The sequence below is a fragment of the Streptopelia decaocto genome, assembly GCF_964273445.1.
Source record: "Streptopelia decaocto genome assembly, chromosome: Z".
Classification (NCBI taxonomy): domain Eukaryota; kingdom Metazoa; phylum Chordata; class Aves; order Columbiformes; family Columbidae; genus Streptopelia; species Streptopelia decaocto.
The window spans coordinates 79,971,120-79,995,490 of record NC_138657.1 but is presented as its reverse complement, the minus strand read 5'-3'; the positions used below and the strand labels follow the sequence as shown (position 1 = coordinate 79,995,490).

The following is a 24,371-nucleotide window of genomic DNA, read 5'->3' as shown; positions in this document are numbered from 1 at the left end:
GAGAGAAGGAAACTGCATGTTCTCCAGACATCGCTCAAACATCATGTGTTAAAGCTGCTTCTGTGCTGACTGCCAGGAGCTGGGTGAAGCCCCTTCACTTCATTTCACGCTGGCCAAGAGGACGAACCTTCAGGTATTTCATCAAAACCAAGCAAGGTCAAAGAAGAACCAGCATCAAAACTCAACAAAACAACCCAACTCCTGGATATTTTCATGTGCCAAGCGACCGGCACCGAAGACTTTGCTTACTGGGATATCTCGAATCACGTTGTCCCTCCTGGTTTGGGCATTATTCTCCTTTCCTTGGTGCTGTCCTTCCTGGCAGGGTTGTGACCATGTGATGGGCTCAGCTCCAGAAGCTGGGAAGGGTCTAGGACAGTGGTCACCAATGAGAAGAAAGAGGCATGATGGAAAAAACGTAGATTAATCATTAATGTATTGTGAGCAACTCAGAAGCGGATGTCGAACTGCTCACGACCAAAGAGAAATGGGGATTACGGCAACCAGCACATCCCTCACGTCCATTCAGCTGGTTCCCTTCTCCATCCAGGATCCATGCCCACCACTGTCAGCACCGCAGCCACAAGCATCCTACAGATCATAGAATCATACAAACATTTTGGTTGGAAGAGACCCTCAGGATCATCAAGTCCAACCATATCCTAACTCAGACACTAAGTCCCAACAATGACACCTTCAAGGTGGCTCTGAAGTCATGCAGGGACAATACAGCAGCCTTGGGACACTATATGATGTCTCCCATGCTACACTCCAGGCTCACCTGTGTAGTCCTCCTAATGATCTAACTAGAGGTTAAATTACACGGCCAAGTACTTTACCAAAAGTGGTTTGAGATATCCTCACCATCATATTGCTGTTTGCCCACTGTATGTAGAATCACAGAATTATAGAATCATAGAATCATTTTGGTTGGAAAAGATGCTCAAGATCATCAAGTCCAAGCATTAACCACCCCCCCCGCGCCCAGCACTGCCCCATGTCCCTGAGAACCTCATGTCCGTCTGTTCAACCCCTCCAGGGATGGTGACTCCAGCACTGCCCTGGGCAGCCTGTTCCAATGCTCCACAGCCCTTTGGGAAGAAATTGTTCCCCACATCCAACCTCAACCTCCCCTGGTGCAACCTGAGGCCGTTTCTTTGTGTCCCTGTGTCCCCTCAGCTCCTGTTCTCCACCTGAACCCCCCAGGTCCCTCAGCCGCTCCCATCACACTTGTGCTCCAGCCCCTTCCCCAGCTCCGTTCCCTTCTCTCCCCTCGCTCCAGCACCTCAAGGCCTTTTGTGGTGTGAGGAGTCCAAAATCGCACACAGGATTCGAGGTTGGGCCTCAGCAGTGCCCAGTGCAGGGGGATCGGAGACAACCCGGTGAGCCGGGATGACTCAAATCTGCCCTTCCAAACCAAGTCATCAGATGCCTGCGTTCCTGTGCTTGGCAGCCTCAGCTTTTCTCCCCTTATCAACGCCAAAAACTAATCATCTAACACCCATGGCGATTTGCCAGCAAGAACGCCGCGCGAGGAGCAGAACCGTCTCCTCCGCTCCCCCGACAAAGCGAAGCAACAAAAGCAAAGCTCTTCCTCATGCACCAAGAAAAAAAAACAATTCCCACCAGCTAAGAAAAGCTGGAGGTTAATATAAATTCCATGGCTTTGAGGGGGAAACGGAGCCGCATTCAAAGACTCGATGGCTAACCACGCTTCCTTCGTCTGGCAACTGCCTGCTCCCCCAGCAGAGTTATTGAGGAAGTCAGACGAGCGCTGTATTTGTTCCAGCTGCACATTTCCCTTAACCCCTGGTAGTGGGTTAAGATCTCGTTTTCTGATGGTGGCTTTTTATTTTTTCATGCCACGGTTGTGGCTATTAGCTTTTAACGTTGTCATTCATAGGTAAAAAATAAAGAAAAATAAATGCAAACTTTGGCATTCTAAGAAGTCCAGGCTGGATGAGCAAAAGGGGGATTAAATTAAATTAAATTCCAATGTTTCAGGAATTAGCTTGGAACAGGAAAGAAAAAGATAAAGCCATTACAAAAGCTTGTGCTAAGACAGGAGTCCTTTCTGTTGTAAGTGTTAATGCAGCCACGCAAATTCCTATGAAGATTTATCAGTCAGCTCACATGATCTGCTCCCCTTCCTCTTCTGATCACAACATCAAGGCTATTTTCCTCCGCTAAAACTTCACTCTCTCCCAAGTAAGAGGAAAAAAAGTAATTATATTTTCCTTTCCAATACTATGTTGGTGGTATAAGCAAGGCTACCCGTGAGTCTGACGCCTTCGGAACAGCAAAATATTATACAGATGCTGAAATTTTAGAGATTACGCTGCTAAGTTGCTCCCCGTAAGGTCCATGGTACCCAACACTGAATCACCTCGTGGAGCTGGGATACACCACAAGTTTGCAGCATCATCCCTTCCATCATCCCAGACCTGCTAGAAAATCCTCTATCTCATGGGACTTCAGTTCACTAAAGCATTAATTTTATGCGGAATCCTAAGTCTGCTATATGCCTTGGCCCCCGGCCAGCAGAGCACTTAGGCACATGCTTAAAGTTAAGCACAAGAGTAAACAGACTGAAGTCAGGGATACTTAAAATTAAGCACATATTTCAAGGATTTGCTGGATAAGGGCTTTAACCCCAGTGTGCGGTGTTTAACTGGGATGATTCCCAGCTGATTAGCTCCCCCCTTTCCCCAAACTCCATCGGACCAGTCAACAAACGGTTTCTGTTTTGCCCCCACCACGCGAAAGGCTTGGCTTTAAAGAAGCCTTGTCTGGCCTCCAGGAGAAGCATGTCTTTCTTTAATTATACCTGCCTGTGAAATACCTTCCAGAAATCCCCACCCAAACAAAGCCTCAGGAAAGGAAATAACGGAAATTCCTGATGGTTTCCACGGGGAGGGAAATGATCCTAACCAGTGAGACGAGGCGCACGTAAGACGAGGCTGATGACTGTTCCTACTGTACATGGCTCCCAACCCCGCGAGAATACTTAAAGCTCCAGGAGAAACCTGATCTGGGTGAAGATGTCCCTGCTCATGGCAGGGGTTGGACTGGATGAGCTTTGAAGGTCCCTTCAACCCAAACTATTCTGATTCTACGACAGTCCTCATCTCCCAGGGCAGGAACCTCCTTGAACGTGGCTCCTGGATGCAGCTCTCTGCACGTGTTAAGCTCTGAAAAGCCTTTTGGTGGACATGTAGGGGAAGAAGAGACAGATGCAACACAAAATCTGTGAAACCCCCACATTTGCCCCCATAACAAAGTGCAGCACCCAATGGGGAATCTTCTAAAAGGCCACACAGCTTCTGGAAGGGCTGGAAGTCACTTCTGTGACTTCTCTTTTTTTGCTTTCCATATGTCTTTATTCTACTTTATTCCAATTTCATCTACCCATGGTAGGACCTTGGTGGCCATGGGCACATGTGCAGGTCTGGCAGAGCAAAATTATTCTTGGTATGAGGAGGCAACCACTCCAAACAGGCAGCACAGGCAAGACTTGGAGATACGGACAACAGAGATGAGTAGAAGATGGGAAACGTGAACACAGAAGATGAAGATTTGCTGTTGATTTCTCCCGAAACAGGATTGTTCTCATCAAGGAGCAGTGACTTGCCCAGACTTGACAGTGGACTTAAGGAATGTCACCATGTCCCGCTCCCATCCCTCACCTGTCTGCATTTAACTCATTTCTAACCATCCTGAGCTGGATTATCTGCTCATGAACTCCCCTGGTCCTTCTCACCAGGTCACGAGCAGCACAGCAAGGGTGCTAAATAAACAACTACCTTTGGAAAACCGCTTGTAAAAGATGCCTGGATTATTCCATCCAAACCGCAAACTACTCCAGGAGACCACTAGGCCATCGATTTTACATTTTGATCCAACCTCACATCAGGAAAGCTACCTTAGACCTCCCAGAAGAAGAACATGGCCATCAGTTCCTGAACCAACGACTCTCAGAAGACGAACACTGGCAGAATAAATCTGAGTTCTGGCTTGTATGCAAATCCCACCATGAAAAGACGTGGCAAGTAGGAAGCCAACCAAGGCGATCTGCTTCCACTTCAGACAGGAATGGCAGGATGGTCGAGTAGTGAACAAAGTCCACCTTGAACACAGCAGTTCCCAGTCTCGTGTACAACTGCAGCTCTTGGAAGCCCTAGTCATATATTTTTGTGGCCTTGCTGGCCTCTTCTAGATGAGGAAGAGCAGCCAAGGAACTGTATCTTGGAAGTCTCTTGCTTGGAAACACCACCAAAATCATGGACCTAGCTGTTGTATGCAAAGATCTGAAGCCTCTTCCAACAGCAGGAGAAAAGCAGCATAATACCAAGAATACCAAGGCTGAAAGAACGCAGCGTGTTGGCTTTTACCTTCAAACAAGGTTATTGGTACAAAAAAAAAAGAGTTTAAATAACAAATCTGTTTGCCTAAGCATTTATAAATAGAACTAAACATAGTTTTCCTTTAGCTGGAAGGAACCCATAGTGTGTGAAGTCCCAACACTGTGGCACTGCAAGAGGGGTGGGTGTGAGACCCTGAGTTTCTCCCTGGCCACAAGTGTTCCCACCACATCCTTGGGATTTAAAGGAAGACATGAGACCATTCTCCTCCATCTCCCTTAGAATCATAGAATAGTTTGAGTTGAAGGGACCTTCTGAGCTCCCCCAGTGCCCCCCCTGCCATGGGCAGGGACATCTTCACCAGCTCAGGTTGCTCAGAGCCCCGTCCAGCCTGGCCTGGGATGTCTCCAGGGATGGTTCAGCCACCACCTCTCTGGCCAACCTGGGACAGGTTCTCACCACCCTCAGGGACAACAATTTCTTCCTCATGTTCAGCCTCAATCTCCCTTCCTTTCTCCTCCCTTGCTGGGGTCCCGGTCTCTTGGCAGTTTTCCATACCCAGGTTTGGTTTTACTTCAGCCCTCAGAGCATTGGCAGAAGAAGAGGAGCTCCCATACGTTTGCGTAGAGGTGAATGTCCACATAGACGTCTGCCTGCGCCAACAAAGCAGACAAGGGACAGAGGAGCCGCCCCCGCGCTCTTCGGATCATGTCAGGTCGCACGTACGTTTGAAGTTGGCCACCCAGTTCTAAGCATCCAGGAGTAATCTCGTAACGGCGACTTCCTCCACCGCTTGCGGAGCTGAACTTCAGGAAAGCTCTGCAGCGCGAGGAAATCCTGACCATCACCACCAAAGTGTTATCGACACAGCAAGGAGATAATAACGACAGGAACTGCCTTACGGCAAAAATCACCATCATGATTCATGCGACTGCTTGGTGCCAAGGTCCGACAAGCTGGAACGCAGCGAGGGGAGGTCACACATGTTATTAGCTGGTTATTGTCCAAAAAAAAAAAGAGGTGGGTTCCTACAATTCGATGAGCATCATCCACTCTCCTTCTGGCAAACGAATCAGGTCTTCAGTGCATGATACGGTTCATTGCATTGAACTCACGTTCTCATAGAAGGCCACAGGTCCCACCTTCTCCTTTTAGGGACATCCAAATGCCATGGCTGCCAACTTGACACCTGGAAAAAGCGTGACCATTCACAGTGGCAGAAGCCAGAGCGGTCTGCAAGTTTAGTGATCTGATTCACAAGAAATATCACCGAAATCACAGCAGCCCTCTGATCCATGTCCAACCTGGACATGACCGGTGGGCAAAACACTGTACATCAGACCCCACAGAACTTCTCCAAGGACATTTTACTCTAGGAATTGCTGGCTCAGACCTTCATGGTCTGTGATACACATCCGAAGAGTCTGAGGGACATCATTAAAGGTGACGGCTTGAAAACCTGAGTGCTGCCAGATGGTGGTCAGTCCTTGGAGCCCGCACAACATGGCAAGCAGCGGTGCATCGTTCAACCCCATCCTTGCTGGAGACCATACCCCACCAGCACACAGGCTTTGCATGTGCAATACAAGAGCAGGAGATGACCTCTGAAGGACCCAACCTGTATTGTCCTATGGTACTATGAAATCCCCCATCTTGGACAACCGGAGAAATGGAAGAGGTTGAGGGCTGGTGAGACAAGGGCTCGCCAACCCTCTGTGGAGATTGGGCCACTTGTTGAGCAGACACTGGGGAAGATGCTGTGGTGGCATCATGGAGGAGCCCCTAAGTGTGACAAGGGGGCAGATTTGCCTCCATGACGGTTTAGATTGGATATTTGGAACAATTTCTTCCCCAAAGGGCTGTTGGGCATTGGAACAGGCTGCCCAGGGCAGTGCTGGAGTCACCATCCCTGGAGGGCTTGGACAGACACAGAGATGAGGTTCTCAGGGACATGGGGCAGTGCCAGGGGTGGGTTAACAGTTGGACTCAATGATCTTGAGGGTCTTTTCCAACCAAAATGATTCTATGATTCTGTAATTCTGTGATTCTACATACAGTGGGCAAACAGCAATATGATGGTGAGGATATCTCAAACCACTTTTGGTAAAGTACTTGGCCATGTGGGTTGAAAATACTCACAGATGAGGTTCTTGGGGACATGGGGCAGTGCCAGGGGTGGGTAACGTTTGGACTCAATGATCTTGAGGGTCTTTTCCAACCAACATGATTCTGTGTGAAACACCCATCGGTACATTCTCCAAGTACAATACTACACCAGAAACAGAGCACCCTGGAGACTTCATTTTCTTTTTTCTTTCCCTATTTTTTTCATTTCTTTCAGCAGCTCAGGATTCCTGAGTTCGCAGAGTCTCTCTTTAACGTCACACGTGTGGCTCAGGTCCCTCAGGCCCCAGCAGAAGCAGCCTTGGGATATTTGCACAGACCCCTCACAATGGAAGGAAGAGGGTGTAGGAGGGAGGATCAGGCTGCTGACCCCTTTATTGTTCTTGGGCCAGAAGAAAGCTTCCTCCTGGCTTAAGAACCGTGGCGCTGAAAACGTTTTCCAGCCAAAACGAGTCAGATGGAGTCACTGGGTGGTGGTTTTTCTATTTTTTTTTTTTAATTATTTTTTTTCTTTCTCCTTCCCCTGCCTCCCCCTTCGGTCAAGCAACGGGGAGTCACAGGGTTGCGCTCCATTCACAAAATACCTGCCGCACATCACGTAGTCCTTCCCCTCGACGGCGGGGAAAGGCGCTGTAACCCAAGCAAACGAAAATAAACGAAAATAAAATAGAAAGGAAGAAAGGACCCTGCTCCCAGACTGACGCCTCCAGCGCGCGCCCGCCAGGGAAGGGGTAGGCGGGGCGGGGGGGGAACAAAACAACGATATGAAAGAAAACAAAACCAGCGAATTCTGCTCCGAAAGGATTAAATGGAGGTTTTCCAAAAAAACACCCCGCCATTATATAATGAGGCTTAACTTGGAGTCATCGGGGTCACACGACGCAGCAGACTGGAAAAACCAAAGCGCAGTGTAGCCTTTTAATTGTTAAGCTAACCATGAAATAAAAAAGGAAAAGAGATAAAATGGAAAAAGCGATGTTGTGATTGCGCGACAAGGTGGCAGCTCGCACACTAATGCTTGGGGTATTTTTTTTACCCCCTTCGCTCTTTCTGGCTGAAATCCCGTTTTAGTGTGAGTTTGACCCCTCGCCTCTCTGCCTATTGGGATGGAGATCTGTTTTGTGGGCACGTTGTTGTCACCAGGCAGCGATGCCACAGGGAGCATGGGGACTACACTGGCTCCCAAAAACTTAATGCACACAGAGCTGATTTGGACTAAAAGCCCAAGTGGGAACACCTCCCCAACAACGAGAACCTATCGCTGGGTTTCCAGATCAAAATCTGCACACAAAGAGATGATTTTTTCAGCATGCCAGCTGCATCTACAAGTCAAACCGTGATCCATGGTGACCCACCCTGACCCCAGGCTCTCCACAGCCTTTGGGCTGAGTTGGTTGTGCAACCACAGGCCAACCTGTGCCTGGGGAGGTTCAGGTTGGACATGAGGAAAAGGTTCTTCACCCAGAGGTGCTGGACACTGAACAGGCTCCCCAGGGAGGTGTCACAGCCCCAAGACCAACAGTGTTCAAGAGACTGGACAACGTCCTCAGACACACGGTGTGAACTGTGGGGTGTCCTGTGCAGGGACAGCAGTTGGACTCCATGATCCTGGTGGATCCCTTCCAACTCGGGACATTCTATGATTCTATGACTCTTCCATCCCTGACGTCTCCCAGCACTGTCTACACCAGAGATCTTAGCTGCAGGGCTGAACAAACTCCGTGGCCACAGTGGTGTGGACACAAACAACCCAAACGAGAAGAAAGCTTTAAAAAAGCCCAGTCTAGCCCTCTGCTTTTGGAAAGCCAAGCTTTCATTGACCACAGACCCAACCGCTGGAGCACACCAGCCATCGCCACCACGCCACAGCCTGACCAGAAGGTCCAGCAGCAGCGATGGGACCTGCTGGTACCATCAGGCTGGAGACCTGGAGATCATCCTGGGCTCACATTTTCACACAGAATCACAGAATTCCAGAATGTCAGGGACTGGAAGGGACCTGGAAAGCTCATCCAGTGCAATCCCCCCATGGAGCAGGAACACCCAGATGAGGTTCCACAGGAAGGTGTCCAGGCGGGTTGGAATGTCTGCACAGAAGGAGACTCCACAACCTCCCTGGGCAGCCTGGGCCAGGCTCTGCCACCGTCACCCCAAACAAGTTTCTTCTCAAATTTAAGTGGAACCTTTTGTGTTCCAGTTTGTACCCGTTACCCCTTGTCCTATCACTGGTTGTCACCCAGAAGAGCCTGGCTCCATCCTCCTGACACTCACTCTTTCCATATTAATCCCCATGAATGAGTTCAACCCTCAGTCTCCTCTTGTCCAGCTCCAGAGCCCCAGCTCCCTCAGCCTTTCCTCACACGGGAGATGCTCCACTCCCTGCAGCATCTTGGTGGCTGCGCTGGACTCTCTCCAGCAGTTCCCTGTCCTGCTGGAACTGAGGGGCCACAACTGGACACAAGATTCCAGGTGTGGTCTCCCCAGGGCAGAGCAGAGGGGCAGGAGAACCTCTCGGACCTACTGACCACCCCCTTCTAACCCACCCCAGGTCCCATTGGCTTCCTGGCCACAAGGGCCCAGTGCTGGCTCATGGTCACCCTGCTGTCCCCAGGACCCCCAGGTCTCTTTCCCCTACACTGCTCTCTAATATGTAATTTCCCAACCTATACTGGAACCTGGGGTTGTTCCTGCCCAGATTCAAGACTCTACACTTGCCCTCGTTATATTTCATTAAATTTTTCCCTGCTTTTAAACGATGACAAATACAAATTTATGCTTAACATCTGCGTCTTAAAAGCTGGTGTAGGTCCAGATCATTGACGCAGAGCAACCATTAAACACCACGGTGAGGTGTCTCTCCCGCTTCTTCTTCATACCATGTCCACGCAACTACCAACCACAAACCTTTTCATTCTTATCTAGTAAACATGCAGCAACCCAAACTTGAAGAATATGTATTTTTGTGCTGTGTTTATTCACAGACCCAAGAGGAATGCTGGTGAAATTACAGCATACGCAGCTTTAAGGAATAACGTAGCTCATGGGTGCATGACGTAAGGGTTGGCGATTCCCTTCCCAGGAATGGCACGCAGAAGCAGTTTATATTTTATGAGAAATCTACTTATTTTGCCCAGCCAAGGGGTCTTATTTTGCCCAGGCAAAGGGAAACAAGCAGCTCCTATAAGCATACATATTTTCTTTCCGTTCAGACAAGGCGGCTCGAAAGAATATACAATGAGAAACGAAATAATCAAGCGGGTCACAAAAGCAGGAAGAAATGAAGCTTTATCATTCTCCAGTGGGTTCTCTGTTCATACGTTACAGGAATTAAAGACAAAACCAACAAAAACCTCCACAAAAAAATGAAAATTAGAAAGAAAGCATGCCAACAATGAGGAATTTCCAGCAGGTGAAGGGCAGAATAACCCTGGGAGACAGGGACACCAGGGCAGCATCGTGTGGCCAAAGTCATGGAGACCACATTCCTCTCGCTATTTCTATTAAACCCGATTAAAACCTTCAACCCCACCATCCAGCAAAGGCATTTTGGGGGTGGCACAGAGTTTTCTTTTCACTGACCAGCATATGTACAGCTGAGCGCTTGACATTTTCACAGCCAGTGGAGAAGTTGATGGAGTATCTTCACAAAAACCCAAACAAACCCCGAAGGTATTTTTAACAAAGCATAAAATGAGGGACGATATGAAAGTGGGACTAGAAAGGATCTCTGGGTAACAGAGCTACCGCAGCTGAGAACATCATTTAATTCCCTTCATAAACAGCCTTTATTTTCCCCGTGGAAGAGACGTCCAGGCATCGCACACAGCAATAAATTTCCCACTATAAAGGATGATCTTTGACCGAACCACCTCGGATTACAATAAACACTTACCCTGTCACTAAATACCTATATTTACACCCATAGCTATATATACATCTCCCCAGGCTGGACGGGATTGACTTACCTGCTGCCTCCAGGCAGGAAATTCGCATTTTAAGAACTTCTGGTCTCATTTATTGTATTGGTTTCTATTCCCATAACATCAGAGGAAAGGCAGGAGAAAGGGAGGGGGGGAGCATCTTCTGTTTAAAAAGAGATTTTTAAATGCGACAGGAAACACTAACCTTATATTTTGTCAGACAAGGGATGAGGACAACCCCCCTTCACAGGATTTTTAGAGCAATGTGTGTAGGTCCGTCTGTCCACGAGGACGTTTGCACGTCTCTCTTCTCTGGTCCTGTGGTATGTCTATTTTTTTTAGAGAAAAAATTCCTTCCTTCCCCTGATTTTATTAAAAATTCAGGTCTTTCAGGGAGAGCAGGGAAGGGGATTAGGATGTGGAAAGAGCCAAGCCAGCAGAAATAGCTGCTTGACCAAAGAGACATTGAGTTTTTATTCAGGATCTTTAGAAATCTGGATTTTTTTTTTCCTCTGCTACTTTTAATAACTTTTATTTTTCAACTTAATCATTACCTCGCAACCGACTTCAGGAAAATATTCAGCAAATTCAAGGGTGCGCAGCAAAAGCCCTCTCAGATTTCTAATGAATCCTCTGGGAAAACGAGGGAGAAAAGGATGTAACACTCTTCAGAAGTTAAAATTCAGGCAGAATTTGGGGTGTCTGTGTGTTACCATCTATAGAAAGGACTAGGAAAAATAAAACAAAACAAAACAAAACAAAACCTTTCAAGGCTTGTTTTAGCTACACAAAAGCAACTTTTTTTTCAAAGGGAAGTCCATTATGAGGCTGAGAAAAGCCCGTGTTGTTCTCTGGTGTGTTTAAGCCAGAGCTTAACGCGGTGACATTTTTGAGACTCAAATACCTATCGAGTTATTATTTATACCCTATACCCAAATCAGTTAATTCTCCAGAAAACTTCTCTGGTCTAAAACTACTTGTGAACTCCTTAAAAGCAAAACAGAGGATCTTTCTTCATCATCCTTCCAGGAACTGCCTTACATATCCTGCTCTCCCATCCTCTTGTCTCATCTCCTTGTGGTCCCGGGTCATAAGCCCAAAACCAACCACCTCCTAAGGGTAAGCCCAGCCTAGTCCGGCCACTCAGCTGCTTTGTGTCCATCCCACCATCAGCTTGGCTCAAGCAAAAGCTGCAAAGCAGCCAAAATTCCGTTATTCATCCTTTTTTTTTCTTTTGGTAGCACAAAGCAGTTCCTGGCAAACAGGGGTCTAAGGAACAGAGATGGTCCAGTGGTGGACACCACCACGGTCTTCATCTCAGTCCTGCTGAGGTTGGTGTGTCCTTCTACACGGGGTGGGGAAACAGGGTAGATAGGGGACAGATGGACAAACGGAAACGGGGGTGTTCAGAGGAATATCCTACATTTGATGGGGCAGCAGCATCTTCTGGAGAAAGGAAGGACCCCTCAGCACATCTGGCACCACTCCTTGATGTGAGCAGCAACTCTTCAGCTTGAGCCCTGCCGGAGCACCCCGTAGGATGCAGAGTTAAGGATTAATTGTGCAAAGGTGGGATTCCCAAGAGGAGTCGGGGAGGTTTAAAGATGTAAGGAAGACTTGGGCTGTGGGGCTTGTCCAGCCTCTGGGAACCAGCTCCCCTCAGGGTTGTGCAGACAACACAACAATGATGATGACAGGAGCTTCACAGACACCTTCGGTTTCAACGCCGCTCTGCTCAGGGTGTCCATCTGCTCTGAGGCTCACAACAAAGTGCGGTGCTAAATAAATCCAGCCCTGGGTGCAGAGAAACACCCTCCCCCTCCGCAAGCCCCAACATCTCCCACATTTGACGTGCACCCCGAAGTGGGTGCAGTGCGACAGAGAGCAGCATGAAGGAGGGTGTGAGACGAAGTCACCGCCGAGTGAGGTTTCTGCTTGGAAAAAAGCCTTTGGAAAAAGCTTCCTCGTCGCGGAGCCGTGTTTTTGGGGCTGTGCGGCGAGGCCACAGTGCCCTCTAGTGCTGTTGGAGTCCCCTCTGCCACCAGCCCTGTCCCCTCTGTTACCGAACGTCAAGCCAACCTTGAGAGCCACAATGTTAAGTCACCCTTGTCCTTTCTACCAACTCTTCTTGGACATCCCAAAACCGTGTCTCTGAACCCCGCTGACCCAACCGGGGTGCAAGAGAACCCCAACACCTCCCATCCCGCCAGAAGCTCATCACACTCCAAACAACAGGGCAGCCTGGCCCTAACCTTGCCCAGCTGACCAGTACCAGCTCCAGGAACCACAACTAAAAAGGCATCTCTGTGCCCACCAGGTTGAGAAGACACCCCCATAAATTACAGGCCAACATCACTAAGTTTGCTTGAATTGGGTGACAGCCAGAAAAATAAAACCAGCTCTGAGAAGGGAGAGTCTCTCTCATTTTACAATCAGAAAGCAACTTTGAACAGTAATAATAATAGTGGAAATGTCAAAGCTTTTTGCCAATTTCCTGGTGTTTCTTTTGTGCAGTGATGTCGATCCTATGATCTGGAAGGCCATTATAATCTGGAAAAAGCACTGGAAGATCTCTGCTTTTCCGCATGTCTCATAAAGACCATGGGGTTTGTAACCTGGTTTGGGGCTCACAGCGACTGTGCTCTACTGCCAGAGCCCAGGCTTGGACTTTATAAAAACCTGTGAGCTGGCGACCTGCACGGAAGATAAGGCAGACTTAGTCCAGACCTCTCCTCTCCAGTGCTTTGGAGATGGCAATGGTCCCACCTGCACTGGTCAACAGTGGCCTTAACTCTAACATGAGAGTGATTCTGAAGGGGTCACAGGTCACCATGGCAATTTGCCCTCTGAGCCCAAGGTCATTGTCAGTTGGGTTAAATGCAACACAAAACAGGCCACAGCAAGACCATATTTTACTGAAAGTCGCAGCAAAACAAAAGCTTTTTACTCAGCGGTGGAGAGCTGACTCGCAATACTTTGTGACCTATACTCAAGTAAAGCTTGGCTCTTCGACAGGGACTTTCCGCAGTGGTTTTAGCAGTTACAGGATTGGAAAGACCCTTGGGATATGGGAAGCTGGCTTGTTAGATGAGAAACCTTCTCTGAAAGCAATGCTTACACGCTCTGGATGGAATCCAGCAGGATCTGTGGGAGGGGAGAAGAAATCCCCATTGTCTGGGACTCCTGGGAGTCATCCCAACCTGTTCAGAAGTGTTTGGTGGACACGTAAAGGATGTCGGGGTTGTGATGCCACTGTGAGAGAGGAGGGATCTGAGGTGGCTAAAACAAGAACTATCCAACTTTGTAGTGAAGCGAAGGCAAGAGTGGATGTGGAGACAATTAGGAGTCTGTATGGTGATGGTGAATAACACCACCCCACCAAAGAGCTGTCCCTGAGCTCCAAAGAGACCTGTCCCGCTGCCACCACTACTCTGGAAGGGTCAGTAGGATCCAGGCCTCACATCAGCGCTGGACACTGACTTCTCCTTGCATGCAGAGTGACAGCAGAGGGGATGCTCACCCACAATCCACCTTTCTCCTCCTGGACACCTGGGTTGGTTTCATCTCTCTTTAGGCACCTCCCATGTCTGAATAATCCACGTGTGAGCTGATCCCTCTGGGCTCCTTGCAGAGCCAACAGGGAGAAGACATGGGTGTTCTCATAGAATCATACAGTCATTTTGGTTGGAAAAGCCCCTCAAGATCATTGAGTCCAACCATTAACCCACCCCCGGCACTGCCCCATGAGCCTAAGAACCTCATCTGTGTGTATTTCCAACCCCTCCAGGGATGGTGACTCCAGCACTGCCCTGGGCAGCCTGTTCTAATGCCCCACAGCCCTTTGGGGAAGAAATTGTTCCCCAGATCCAACCTCGACCTCCCCTGGTGCAACTTGAGGCCGTTTCTTTGTGTCCCTGTGTCCCCTCAGCTCCTGTTCTCCAGCTGAACCCCCCAGGTCCCTCAGCCGCTCCCATCACACTTGTGCTCCAGCCCCTTCCCCAGCTCCGTTCCCTTCTCTCAACTCGCTCCAGCACCTCAAGGCCTTTCTTGGAGTGAAGGGCCCAAAACTGACCCCAGGATTTGAGGTTTGGCCTTTATTTCCAGGGGAAATAATGATTCAGATGGGAATTACTCAATCTTCTCTAGACCTCAAGACACAACAAATAACACCCCAACGTGGTCACAGCTTTCCTACAGGAGGAACCCCAAGCAATCAGCCCACATACAGATCCCACCTTTACTCAATCTCAGCACTGATTTTTAACGTCTGACTTGCACGCACTTGTCAATGAGCAGAGGTCGCAAAGACAGAGGGTGAGGACACCTGTTAGGTGCCTAAATTCAGGTGGGATGCCAACACAGTCAGGAATCCTGGGCTTCAAACCTGTTTGGACAAAGTCGGAAGGACAACGGTGCTAAGAGGAACACAAACGATTTACAGAGTCTGCCTTTCTCCTAAGGAGCTGCTCCCTTGTTTCTCATCCAACGAGGAAGCTGGATGACAACTGTAGCCAGAAGAGAAACAAGCGCTTTATTGTAACTCCGAGCATATGACAAAAAGGGTCAAAAATGAGCACGGAAACAGAAGGAGATGAGCAGCGAATTATAAGACACCAAACCAAATGATATCGATACAGTGTTCCAACTTTATCCCACAGCACCAGTAAACCCCAGTACGCCTTTTAAAAGTGCCATGTGATTTCTGTCTCCCAAAGCACAAGACAAGGAGCAGTTGGCCAGCGAAGTCACAGCCACACCATTCAGAGGAGGATGGACTCCCCCTGAAGGCATGAATCCAGCAAACTGAAAGCAAAAAACTGCAAAACGTTAGCTGAGAAACCTCTTGGGATGTGTCCCAAAACTCTCTGGTGTTGAGCAGCGTTCACGGTGTGAAACGCAGTCTCCTGTGCCCTTTGTGAGCTATAGCAGCTTCACAGGGAGGACGGGGGATATCCTGTAGGACATCAACCTTTGGGTTGTCTTCTCTATTAAGGAGTTTGCCAGGGGCTCGTAGTCTGAAGACCATATGGGGTATATGGCTGTGACACATCCAAGCCTGAAAATCTTTCCAAGCGTTTGCCAAAGGGAGCAAAAGCAAAACGCACTGACTCAGCCCTCCCCGTGACGTCTTCACGACACCAAGATGGTTACGTGGTCTCCAACAACCCAGCTGAGGTGAGGATGATGAAGATGGGCTCTGCACCCGAGCTGCGTCTCTCTAACGTGGCAGACAACTGATCCTCCCCGGCGAGCAATAAATCGGATCTTATGAACGGGGAATACTTATCTTCAAAAGATTATTTTTTTTCCAAAGCCACTTTTTTTGGCAGCATTTAGGTGAATTAGCGTCCAAATCCAACTACAGGCTCCTATGAGTGAGGAGAGATGAAGAGGTTACAGCTCATGAGCTGAGCCAAAGCAATGACCTCATGAGCTCCAAGGCACGAAGATTTCAACAAAAAAAGCCTAATTACCAGTAAAAACAGCACCGCAGGTAAGATTTGAAAAGATGGGGCAGGAGGAACCTTCAAAATACCAGTTGTCCCAAAGGAACTGTGTCCAGCGCTGAAGCGGAGCCGGATTCTGTCTGTGTCCAGGAGATGGCAGAACACGCCGTGCCGCGGATCTCCAGAGTGATGCACACATTCTCCAATTTCAAAATAAAAGGCTGTTAACGAGCATTTTTCCCTCATTTATAAAGAAAAAGGGATTTGGGGGAAGTTGGTTTTGGTTTCTGTTCTTTTTTTTTTAACCTTTTCATTGCCAAATAGTCATAGGCTTTCCTTGCAATATTTTGTTAAAATCCTATTGATAGATTCCAGCAGCAAAACTCAAGTATATATACTAATGTCCAGATATCCAGAATATTCTGCTTAACCCATTAGGGGGGGGTCACTGTATCTCTCTGTAGAGATACACACACAGAAATTAGTGCTAAATTCATGTCCTGTGTCCATCACGCTGTCAAAGGAACCCATATTTCCAAAGCAGCCTGCAGGTAAGACTCACTAAATCTCACAAATCTGGTGGTCTGAACCCAAAAATCCTCTTCCTCAGGATATGCCGCAAACATAACTCCAATGTGGGAAAGCCCCATGGAAGGTGATTTGTCCTTCTGTACGCTCAGATGAATATTTTCCCTTATGCCCCCACGCACTGTGCTCTGCAGAGACATTTAAACCGAGTGATAAAGACCAGGAAAATCACTGTCGGCGTCGCACGATTGTGTTTAAATCCAGTTAACAATGATATGTCAGGATTAAAACAGCTGTCTGCAAGGATTTCACTTATCAATGCTGAACGAGATAAATCCTCACCCAGAACTACTCAGTTCCTCTTTCCTACACACCAAATAACATAGTAAAAGCACAAATGAAACACCAAATCCAGCATTCCCACCAGGTCTTCCAGCTTAGAGCTGCCACACTAAGAATTAAGCTAGATATTAAGGTGTATTTTGGAATTAATTCACTGGAGTCAATGGACTCAACCTGGTGTTACAACAAGGAGGACGAGGAGACGACCAAACCAAGAGGACTTGGCGTATTTTGTAGCTGTCAATTATAAAAGATAAACCCTAGAGGAGAACGTCAGCTCCTCGCACCAAAGACAGTTTGACTCCTCACTTCATAGAATCATAGAATTACAGAATCATAGCATAATTTTGGTTGGAAAAGACCTTCAAGATCATCAAGTCCAACCATAACCCACCTCTGGCACTACCCCATGTCCCCAAGAATCTCATCTCTGTGTCTGTTCCACCCCTCCAGGGATGGTGACTCCAGCACTGCCCTGGGCAGCCTGTTCCAATGCCCCACAGCCCTTTGGGGAAGAAACTGTTCCCCAGATCCAACCTCAACCTCCCCTGGCACAACTTGAGGCTGTTTCTAATTATTCCTCAGGGAAAATAACCTTATTTTGCAGAATTACTGGGGTCTGTATCAGCTGACTGATGTTTTCTCCCTGTGACCTAAAGTCCAGACATACCAAGGATGCTGCCAAAATCAGCAGCTATTCTCCACTCCTTCCGCTGGTTTGTGTATTTAGTGCCAGCTACCTCACCCAAAAGAAACAGTAAAGCGGATCATCGCATGGTTTGCAGGATGAGCAAAGCTTTTCCTTCACATGGTGCATGAGCAAGAAGCCCAGCGAGCTCTTTGCTCAGTGCAGAAAAGGGCGACGCTGCCACAGCACGTGAGACGTCTCGGTCCTTTCCCTCTGCGGGCAAAGGGGAGAATCCAGCAAAACCACGCTGAGCACCCTCAGAAACTTGTCCGTCGGCTACTTTAAGGACTAGGGCTCTGGAAAGTGAAAAATTATACGATTCTGACAAACTGACCTATTCAATAGAACTTTCTAACTCAAAGCCTCACCCTGTCATTCCCCCTCTGCTTAAATGTCATTTAAGCAGAATTACTAAAATCAGGTTGTAGAGACAGATTTGGAGAAGAAACAGGATAGAGAAAAAGCACAAGTCGATGAGCATTGCATATAAACATACGCACACCCCAAAGAGGAAACATCTGGATCAGCACATCATCACTGCTGGCTTCCTGGCCGCAATTTATTTTGGAGCTTTCAGGAGCCTTGATGCTTTTCAGAACCTCCTTTCCTGAAATATATGAGCCCTGTGTCCATGTATGGGTATAAATATATGTATATTGTCTGTATATATATACTGCCTTCAACGTTTTGCCTCCCAATGAAGTCTCGGCAGTAACTACCCCTTGCCCAGCACTAAAATCAATGGCAACGCTTGCTGAAATCACCGCAGAATTATCCATCACAAAGCCCAAAGGACCACAGCTCAGAGCATCCAGCTCGGGTTTTACCACTTTTTGGGAGGGTTTCCCACCTCGGGGAAAGGTTTTTCCACTTCTGGGAAAGGTTTCCTAAAGAAAAGTAAGGCAGAAAAGCTTCTGGTCTCCACCGTATCGCGAGGAGATGTCCTCGTCACCTACCTGCCACACTGGAAGGACTTTCTCTATGTCGTTCAAGTTGATGCTGTCGCCATCCTCGTATTTCCCTTTTCCAAGCCTGTGGCAAGAAGAAAACAAAAAGAAAATTGAGTGAAACCTCACTGGAGGCAAAGTTCATTTTCTATTATGGCGCATGGGGGAGATCAGTTCACCCCACAAAGGACCCTCATAAAAACAAAGCAGCTCTCAGAAGCGAGTGAGCTGTGTCTTTAAAACACTCCCACGCGGGTGTAAAGCCATTAATACAAAATTAAATGCTTTTCCCAGTCCTCTCCACCTGCACCATCCACCACAGCGTTCAAATGCTTTGGGTAACAGCAACAGTGAGAAAATCAAAGGCCATTCCGAGCAGAAGCGTTGGGGGATTTGATTCTCAGACGAAGTAAAACTGAAAGCAAAACCCGCCTGGAAAATAACAGCGAAACAAATGAGGATACGAAAATGTAATAAAAACTGTTTCCTTTGAAGAGCTGCTCATTTGTTGGTCTCCACGGGAGCTCCTGTTCCCCTGCTGAGAAAGGTGTCGGCAAAAAAGCACAAACATACATCGCAGACAGCAAACAGCAATCAATATAAATACAAACATACCATCTCAAATGTGAAGAAAAAAAGGTGTGAGAAGCCAAGCACTGACATACCAAACATGTAGTTGGTAGATGAAGGATTTTCTTGTAACAAGGAAAAAAAGAATCCGAAGATAATTACTAGTTGGATGCAAGGAGCTTGTAATGATACAGAAGAAAAAACAGTCAATAAATATCCTTCTACATTTATAAACTATTTTTATAATGCAAGAATGATAATGTATTTTTTGGTCAATCAGTGACGTATTAAATAACACATATTATACAGAAACTTTGATAGCAGCACTTCCAGGTAATTAGTGCCTTGAAGTCAGAGAACAACAGATACTGGTGGTATTACAGGAACTGGAGTAATAAAAAAGGCAGAAAAATGGAACGTGCTGAGGTACCAGGCTTGAAAAACCACCAAGCTGAATGGAAACACTTAATTTCATTAGTACTCCAATTGATTTATTGGAAATCAGAGGTGTTCAACAGTGGACTAGCCCTCACAGATGAAACAGTGCCTTTGATCTGCAAAGGCAAAAATGTCTGTATATGTGTATATATATATATGTGTATATATATATATATATATATATAAAGGAAAAAAATAGATATATATGGTGGGGATAAGGAGGCACGGCTGAGCCTAAACTCAAAAGAGGTGGTTGAGAAATTTAATCTTAGAGTCTGGGGAAAAACTAAAGTGATAAATGGGGCTTGGGAGATACCTGGAACGAAGAGAAAAACATCTGCTACAAAAGCTGGTTTGAACTGGAAGAGGTAAATCACAGCAAGTGCTAATGCTGGAAATGAGAGGCAGATAAATTCAAGTCAGAAACGAGGTGAAGTTGTCTTGTTTTCCTCAACCACTTCATAGCACCAAACTCAGCATCTGCAAATAAAATCTGCTGTTTTTTCTGCAGGAAAATGCTTCAGCCCAGCAAAAGACACTTGAGGTGAATCAATTGGATGAAATTACCGGCCAGCCTTGGGCAAGCAATCAGGAACAAAATGGTCTCTGCTGTTCGAAGGGTAGAAACGCGTTCTGAACAGCATCTTTCCCTTTTTTTTTTCCCTATTAAATCTTTCCTTGCATAGCCAGCATGTTAAAAAACACCAGAGATAACTTGAAAAATTAAAAAATAAAAATTTTGGTTGTGGTCCCTCTATTCTAGTGTAAGTTACTTATACGACCTGCATCTGGGAAGATGTGTCGCTTGTTCTCGTGACATCTATTTAACTTTTCTGCACATACACTAATTATTATTGGATTTTTACAGATATAATATCTAGGAGTGATTAAGTATTTCCTCTCCGTCCTGCTTTTTCTACCTGTTTGCACCCTGGGCATTCACAGTACCCAAGAACCAGAGGAAGAACACAGAATTATAGAATCATTTTGGTTGGAAAAGACCCTCAAGATCATAAAATCCAACACTCACTGTCACTATAATGTCCCTGAGAACCTCACCTGTGTGTATTTTCAACCCCTCCAGGGATGGTGACTCCACCACTGCCCTGGGCAGCCTGTTCCAATGCCCCACAGCCCTTTCCAAGAAGAAATTTTTCCTAATATTCAATCTATACATAAAGCAGACCCTGCTGTATCCTCCCTATACACAGCAGGTGTCGCTGGTAGGATCACCTGGCAAGTGCCATCAACCATGGAGCACATTTTATCTTGTTTTACAGAGAGCCTTTCATCTCATTTTTCAAAACCATCAGTAGAAATGCGAGTAAACATGATTAAGGCACTTAAGAGACTTGGAAATTTAGCGTTACATTGCTCCAAATAGCCTGAAAATTGCTGTTTATGTACCTGCAGTAAATACTTATAGTGCAGAAAAAAAAGCCTAATCCAGTTGAGTGGCTCTGCCTGTCCCTGTGTGGTCCAGGAGCCTCCACCAGATGCTGAAGCTTTGATAAAAAACAACTTACCAACAGAAAAGAACTTCTATGGCAGAAGATTTCCATCCCTACGTACAACACGGCACAAGAAGTTACCTGCAATATTCTCAACCTCATCTTTTAGGGCTGTTCTGATTTATTTTTCTATCCTCCACAGGCAGCAAATGATTAACAATGAGGCAAAAATGACGAAAATTTGATGGGGTAAAATATGATTATGAAGTTCTTACTCTGTTTTTTTTAGCAGAGATTTGGAGTGAATTACACCAGGACTGAACTGAAGCCTCGTCCTAACTTGGGATAACAGGACAGGTAATACTTTCCTGCAGCCCTGAACAGGCGCTACCAGTGCATTAACCACCAGGGTTTAATAATAAAGAGAAGACAAAAATGTATTATGGTTGATTCTCAACCTGCAGAGAAATGGTGAAGTCCATCTAAACAACACTGGTGAAGCTCTTGCTCCCAATATGCATTTACCTGGCTTGACCAAGCAACAACCAAAGAGGAATCTCCAGCTGTCACCACCAAAAGAAGCTGTTAAATATTTTCACGATTTTTTGGGTAGCAGATGGGGATTGAACACTTGGATCTACATGGAACACATTGATGTTTCCTCCTTCCCTGAAGTCTTGCTGGAGAGAACTTTGTGGGAACTGTAACTGGGAACAGCACAACACCAGGATCTCTCCTCCAATATTCAGAGATATTTAAATCTAGAGGACTTGGATCTAAGAGACCTGGATGTAGGAGATGTGGATCTGGGAGACTTGTATCCAGGAAACTTGGATCTAAGAGACTTGGATCTAGGAAATGTGAATCCAGGAGACTTGGATCTAGGAGATGTGGATCCAGGAGACATGGATCTAAGAGACTTAGATCTAGGAGATTTAGATCTAAGAGACTTGGATCTAGGAGATTTGTATCTAGGAGATGTGGATCCAGGAGACATGGATCTAAGAGACTTGGATCCAGGAGACTTAGAGCCAATGCGTTTTATAGACTGAACCCTATCAAGCAATGCAAAATATGGTGAGCAGCTCTGCTCCATCCCAAAATCAGATGACAGAAGAGCAAGACAGACTGATTGTGGCATCCTCAAAACCCAGAATGGTCTAGAGCCTCTTCTCCATGTCCTCCATGAGCCGTGAGACCAAGCCGGTGTTCCTAGAGCAAGGGAGAAGTTAGAAATGCTGCTGGAGAGCATGGTATTGCACGCACGACACTCACCCTTCTCTGTCTATGTGAGGCAATGGGTGTTTGGAGGTGTTCCGCAGCTTCCTGTGAAATTGGGTGAAATCAAGTTTTTCAGGCTGCGAGTCCCATGTCACGCCACTAGGAGAGAAAAACAGGGAAAAAAACAAAGAAAGAAAGTCCACTAGTGGTTAAATGGCAACAAGCTGAAGAGCAGAGGGCACACGGAGCCTGCAGACAAGGAAAGCTGGTGCTTCTGGAAGCACCACTGCCTGCTGCAGAGCGCACGGATGCGGACCTCTGACCCTCATGCTGCTGCATGGTGTTCCTTTTCATTTCTTCCAGGGTTTTTTTGGAGATGCTGAGTTCCTGCTGCTTGCACTAAACCTCAAGTTTTTACGTCTCATGCAGCACACACTTAGCAAGCTCTATGTGCTGTCTGTATCAAGCAGATATTGCAACAGGTAGAGGTCTGGTCCATGCCATGGAGATGTTCTCTCTGGTCCTGAACAACCTGCCTGCTCCAATGGCCTGCAGCAAGTCCGACGTGGGAACTCAAGCCCTGTAGATCCTTCCAGGCACAGAGAGATGTGTAAAACTGGACAGAAAGTGTATTTCACCACTTTCTCCACGTCAGAGCAGCAGCTGAGAGCTCTTCCCAGCAGCTGCAAAGCCAACACATGATTGCATGGCCAATTAATGGTAGAATCACAGAATGGTTTGGGTTGGAAGGGATCTTTAAGATCCAACATCCCTGCCATGGTCAAGGACACTTTCCACTAGACCAGGTTGCCCAAAACTCTGTCCAACCAGCCTTGCCTCAAGTCTTGCCTGGGCAGCTACAAGTAATTGTACTGATACCGTAAATCAGCTTATTAAGAAAAAAAACAACCTTCTAACATCAAATCAATTTACAATTTTAGAAGCAAGCATCCTTTATTGACACATCGGCTCCCACGGGAATCGTTCTCGCCTAGTCGGGGCCCCGAACTATTCCCAGACACTGGCTATATCCACATAGATCATACATATTCATTACATTTCCAATAAATTGTTTGCATCTGCATCACATCCCTTTGTTATTCGGCTTCTATCCTGCTCACACTGGTGTCACTACCTTGTCTTCTGAGAGCAAGGGCATTGCCTTCTAACCTTCTCCTGCTTATCTTAACAAATACCATCCTTGTGACTTAACTCCTAGCAAGTGCCTAACACCTCACAGCTGTGAACCTTATTAACTTAGTAAACGCCTAAAATCTAGGACCCTTATTAGTATAGACTTATTACTAATTGCTGATTTTAGGTATCAATATTGGTACTGGTTTCAGATGTCTGGATTGAAAACCCATCCTAAGCATGTAGGATGCTCAAGGTAGACTGACTGCATTTTAAACCCGGCTTACCTGAAGGAGTCGAAGGTGTTGGCAGCCCAGATGTCCGTGCCCAGCATGTCGAGGGAGGTCTCCTTGTTGCCGTTCTAGGAGGGAGGGAAAGGCGGTTACTCATGGAAGGTACGAGGCACAATCCAGACCATGGCACAGCCTCTCCCACCGCCGGCCATGGAGATGTCCAGCTCTGCTCCTCCTGATTAATCCACACTCACTGCAACGCAAAGTCCCTTCACCCTCTGCAAAAACACCTTGTGAAGGCAAAGGGTGACCCACTTTCAGCCTTGGGAACACAAAGCCGTGGACAACACGGAGCGGACAACATGTAGGCTCAGCTCTGTTTCCATCCCCGTCCTCCTACCCCATGGTCCACAACCTCCAAGATCCACCAAGGTCCAGCAGGCAAGTTGACATCCCCATCATGAAGACACCCAACTTCAGAGTCACAGACCCGCTGAGTTGGGAAGGGACCTCTGGAGCTCATCAGTTCCAATCAGGTACCCAGGATCACATCTAAACGGCTTCTGAATGTCTCCAAGACCCACCAAGGTCCAGTGGGCAAGCTGAAATCCCTGCCTAGAAGACACCCAACTTATGAATCACAGACCAGCTGAGGTGGGAAGGGACCTCTGGAGCTCAGCTGGTCCAACCAGGTGCCCAAAAGCACATCTAAATGGCTTTTGAATGTCTCCAAGACCCACCAAGGTCTAGTGGGCAAGCTGACATCCCCACTATAAAGACACCCAACTTCAGAGTCACACAACACCTGAGGTAGGAAGGGACCTCTGGAGCTCAGCTGGTCCAACCGGGTGCCCAAGACCACATCTAAATGGCTTTTGAATATCTCCAGGGATGGAGATACTCTTCCCCAGCAGCTCCCAAAGCCTGCCGTCACCAAAAAGGATGGAGAAAGCCATTCTGCTTCTTC

The 24,371-nt window shown here is 47.1% G+C and overlaps 1 protein-coding gene across 6 annotated transcripts in view; it reads right to left on the bottom strand.

Annotated features, from left to right (window-relative positions):
* The window catches only part of CTIF (cap binding complex dependent translation initiation factor), a 148,383-nt gene that overhangs the window by 76,880 nt on the left and 47,132 nt on the right, over positions 1–24,371 (bottom strand). For all 6 annotated transcript variants that reach the window (XM_082074232.1, XM_082074233.1, XM_082074234.1 and 3 more), the window contains 3 exons: positions 23,459–23,532; positions 22,092–22,196; positions 18,367–18,442 (listed from right to left, as the gene is read on the bottom strand). In XM_082074232.1, coding sequence (XP_081930358.1) covers positions 18,367–18,442; positions 22,092–22,196; positions 23,459–23,532 — 255 coding nt within the window. The remainder of the gene's footprint in view (positions 1–18,366; positions 18,443–22,091; positions 22,197–23,458; positions 23,533–24,371) is intronic.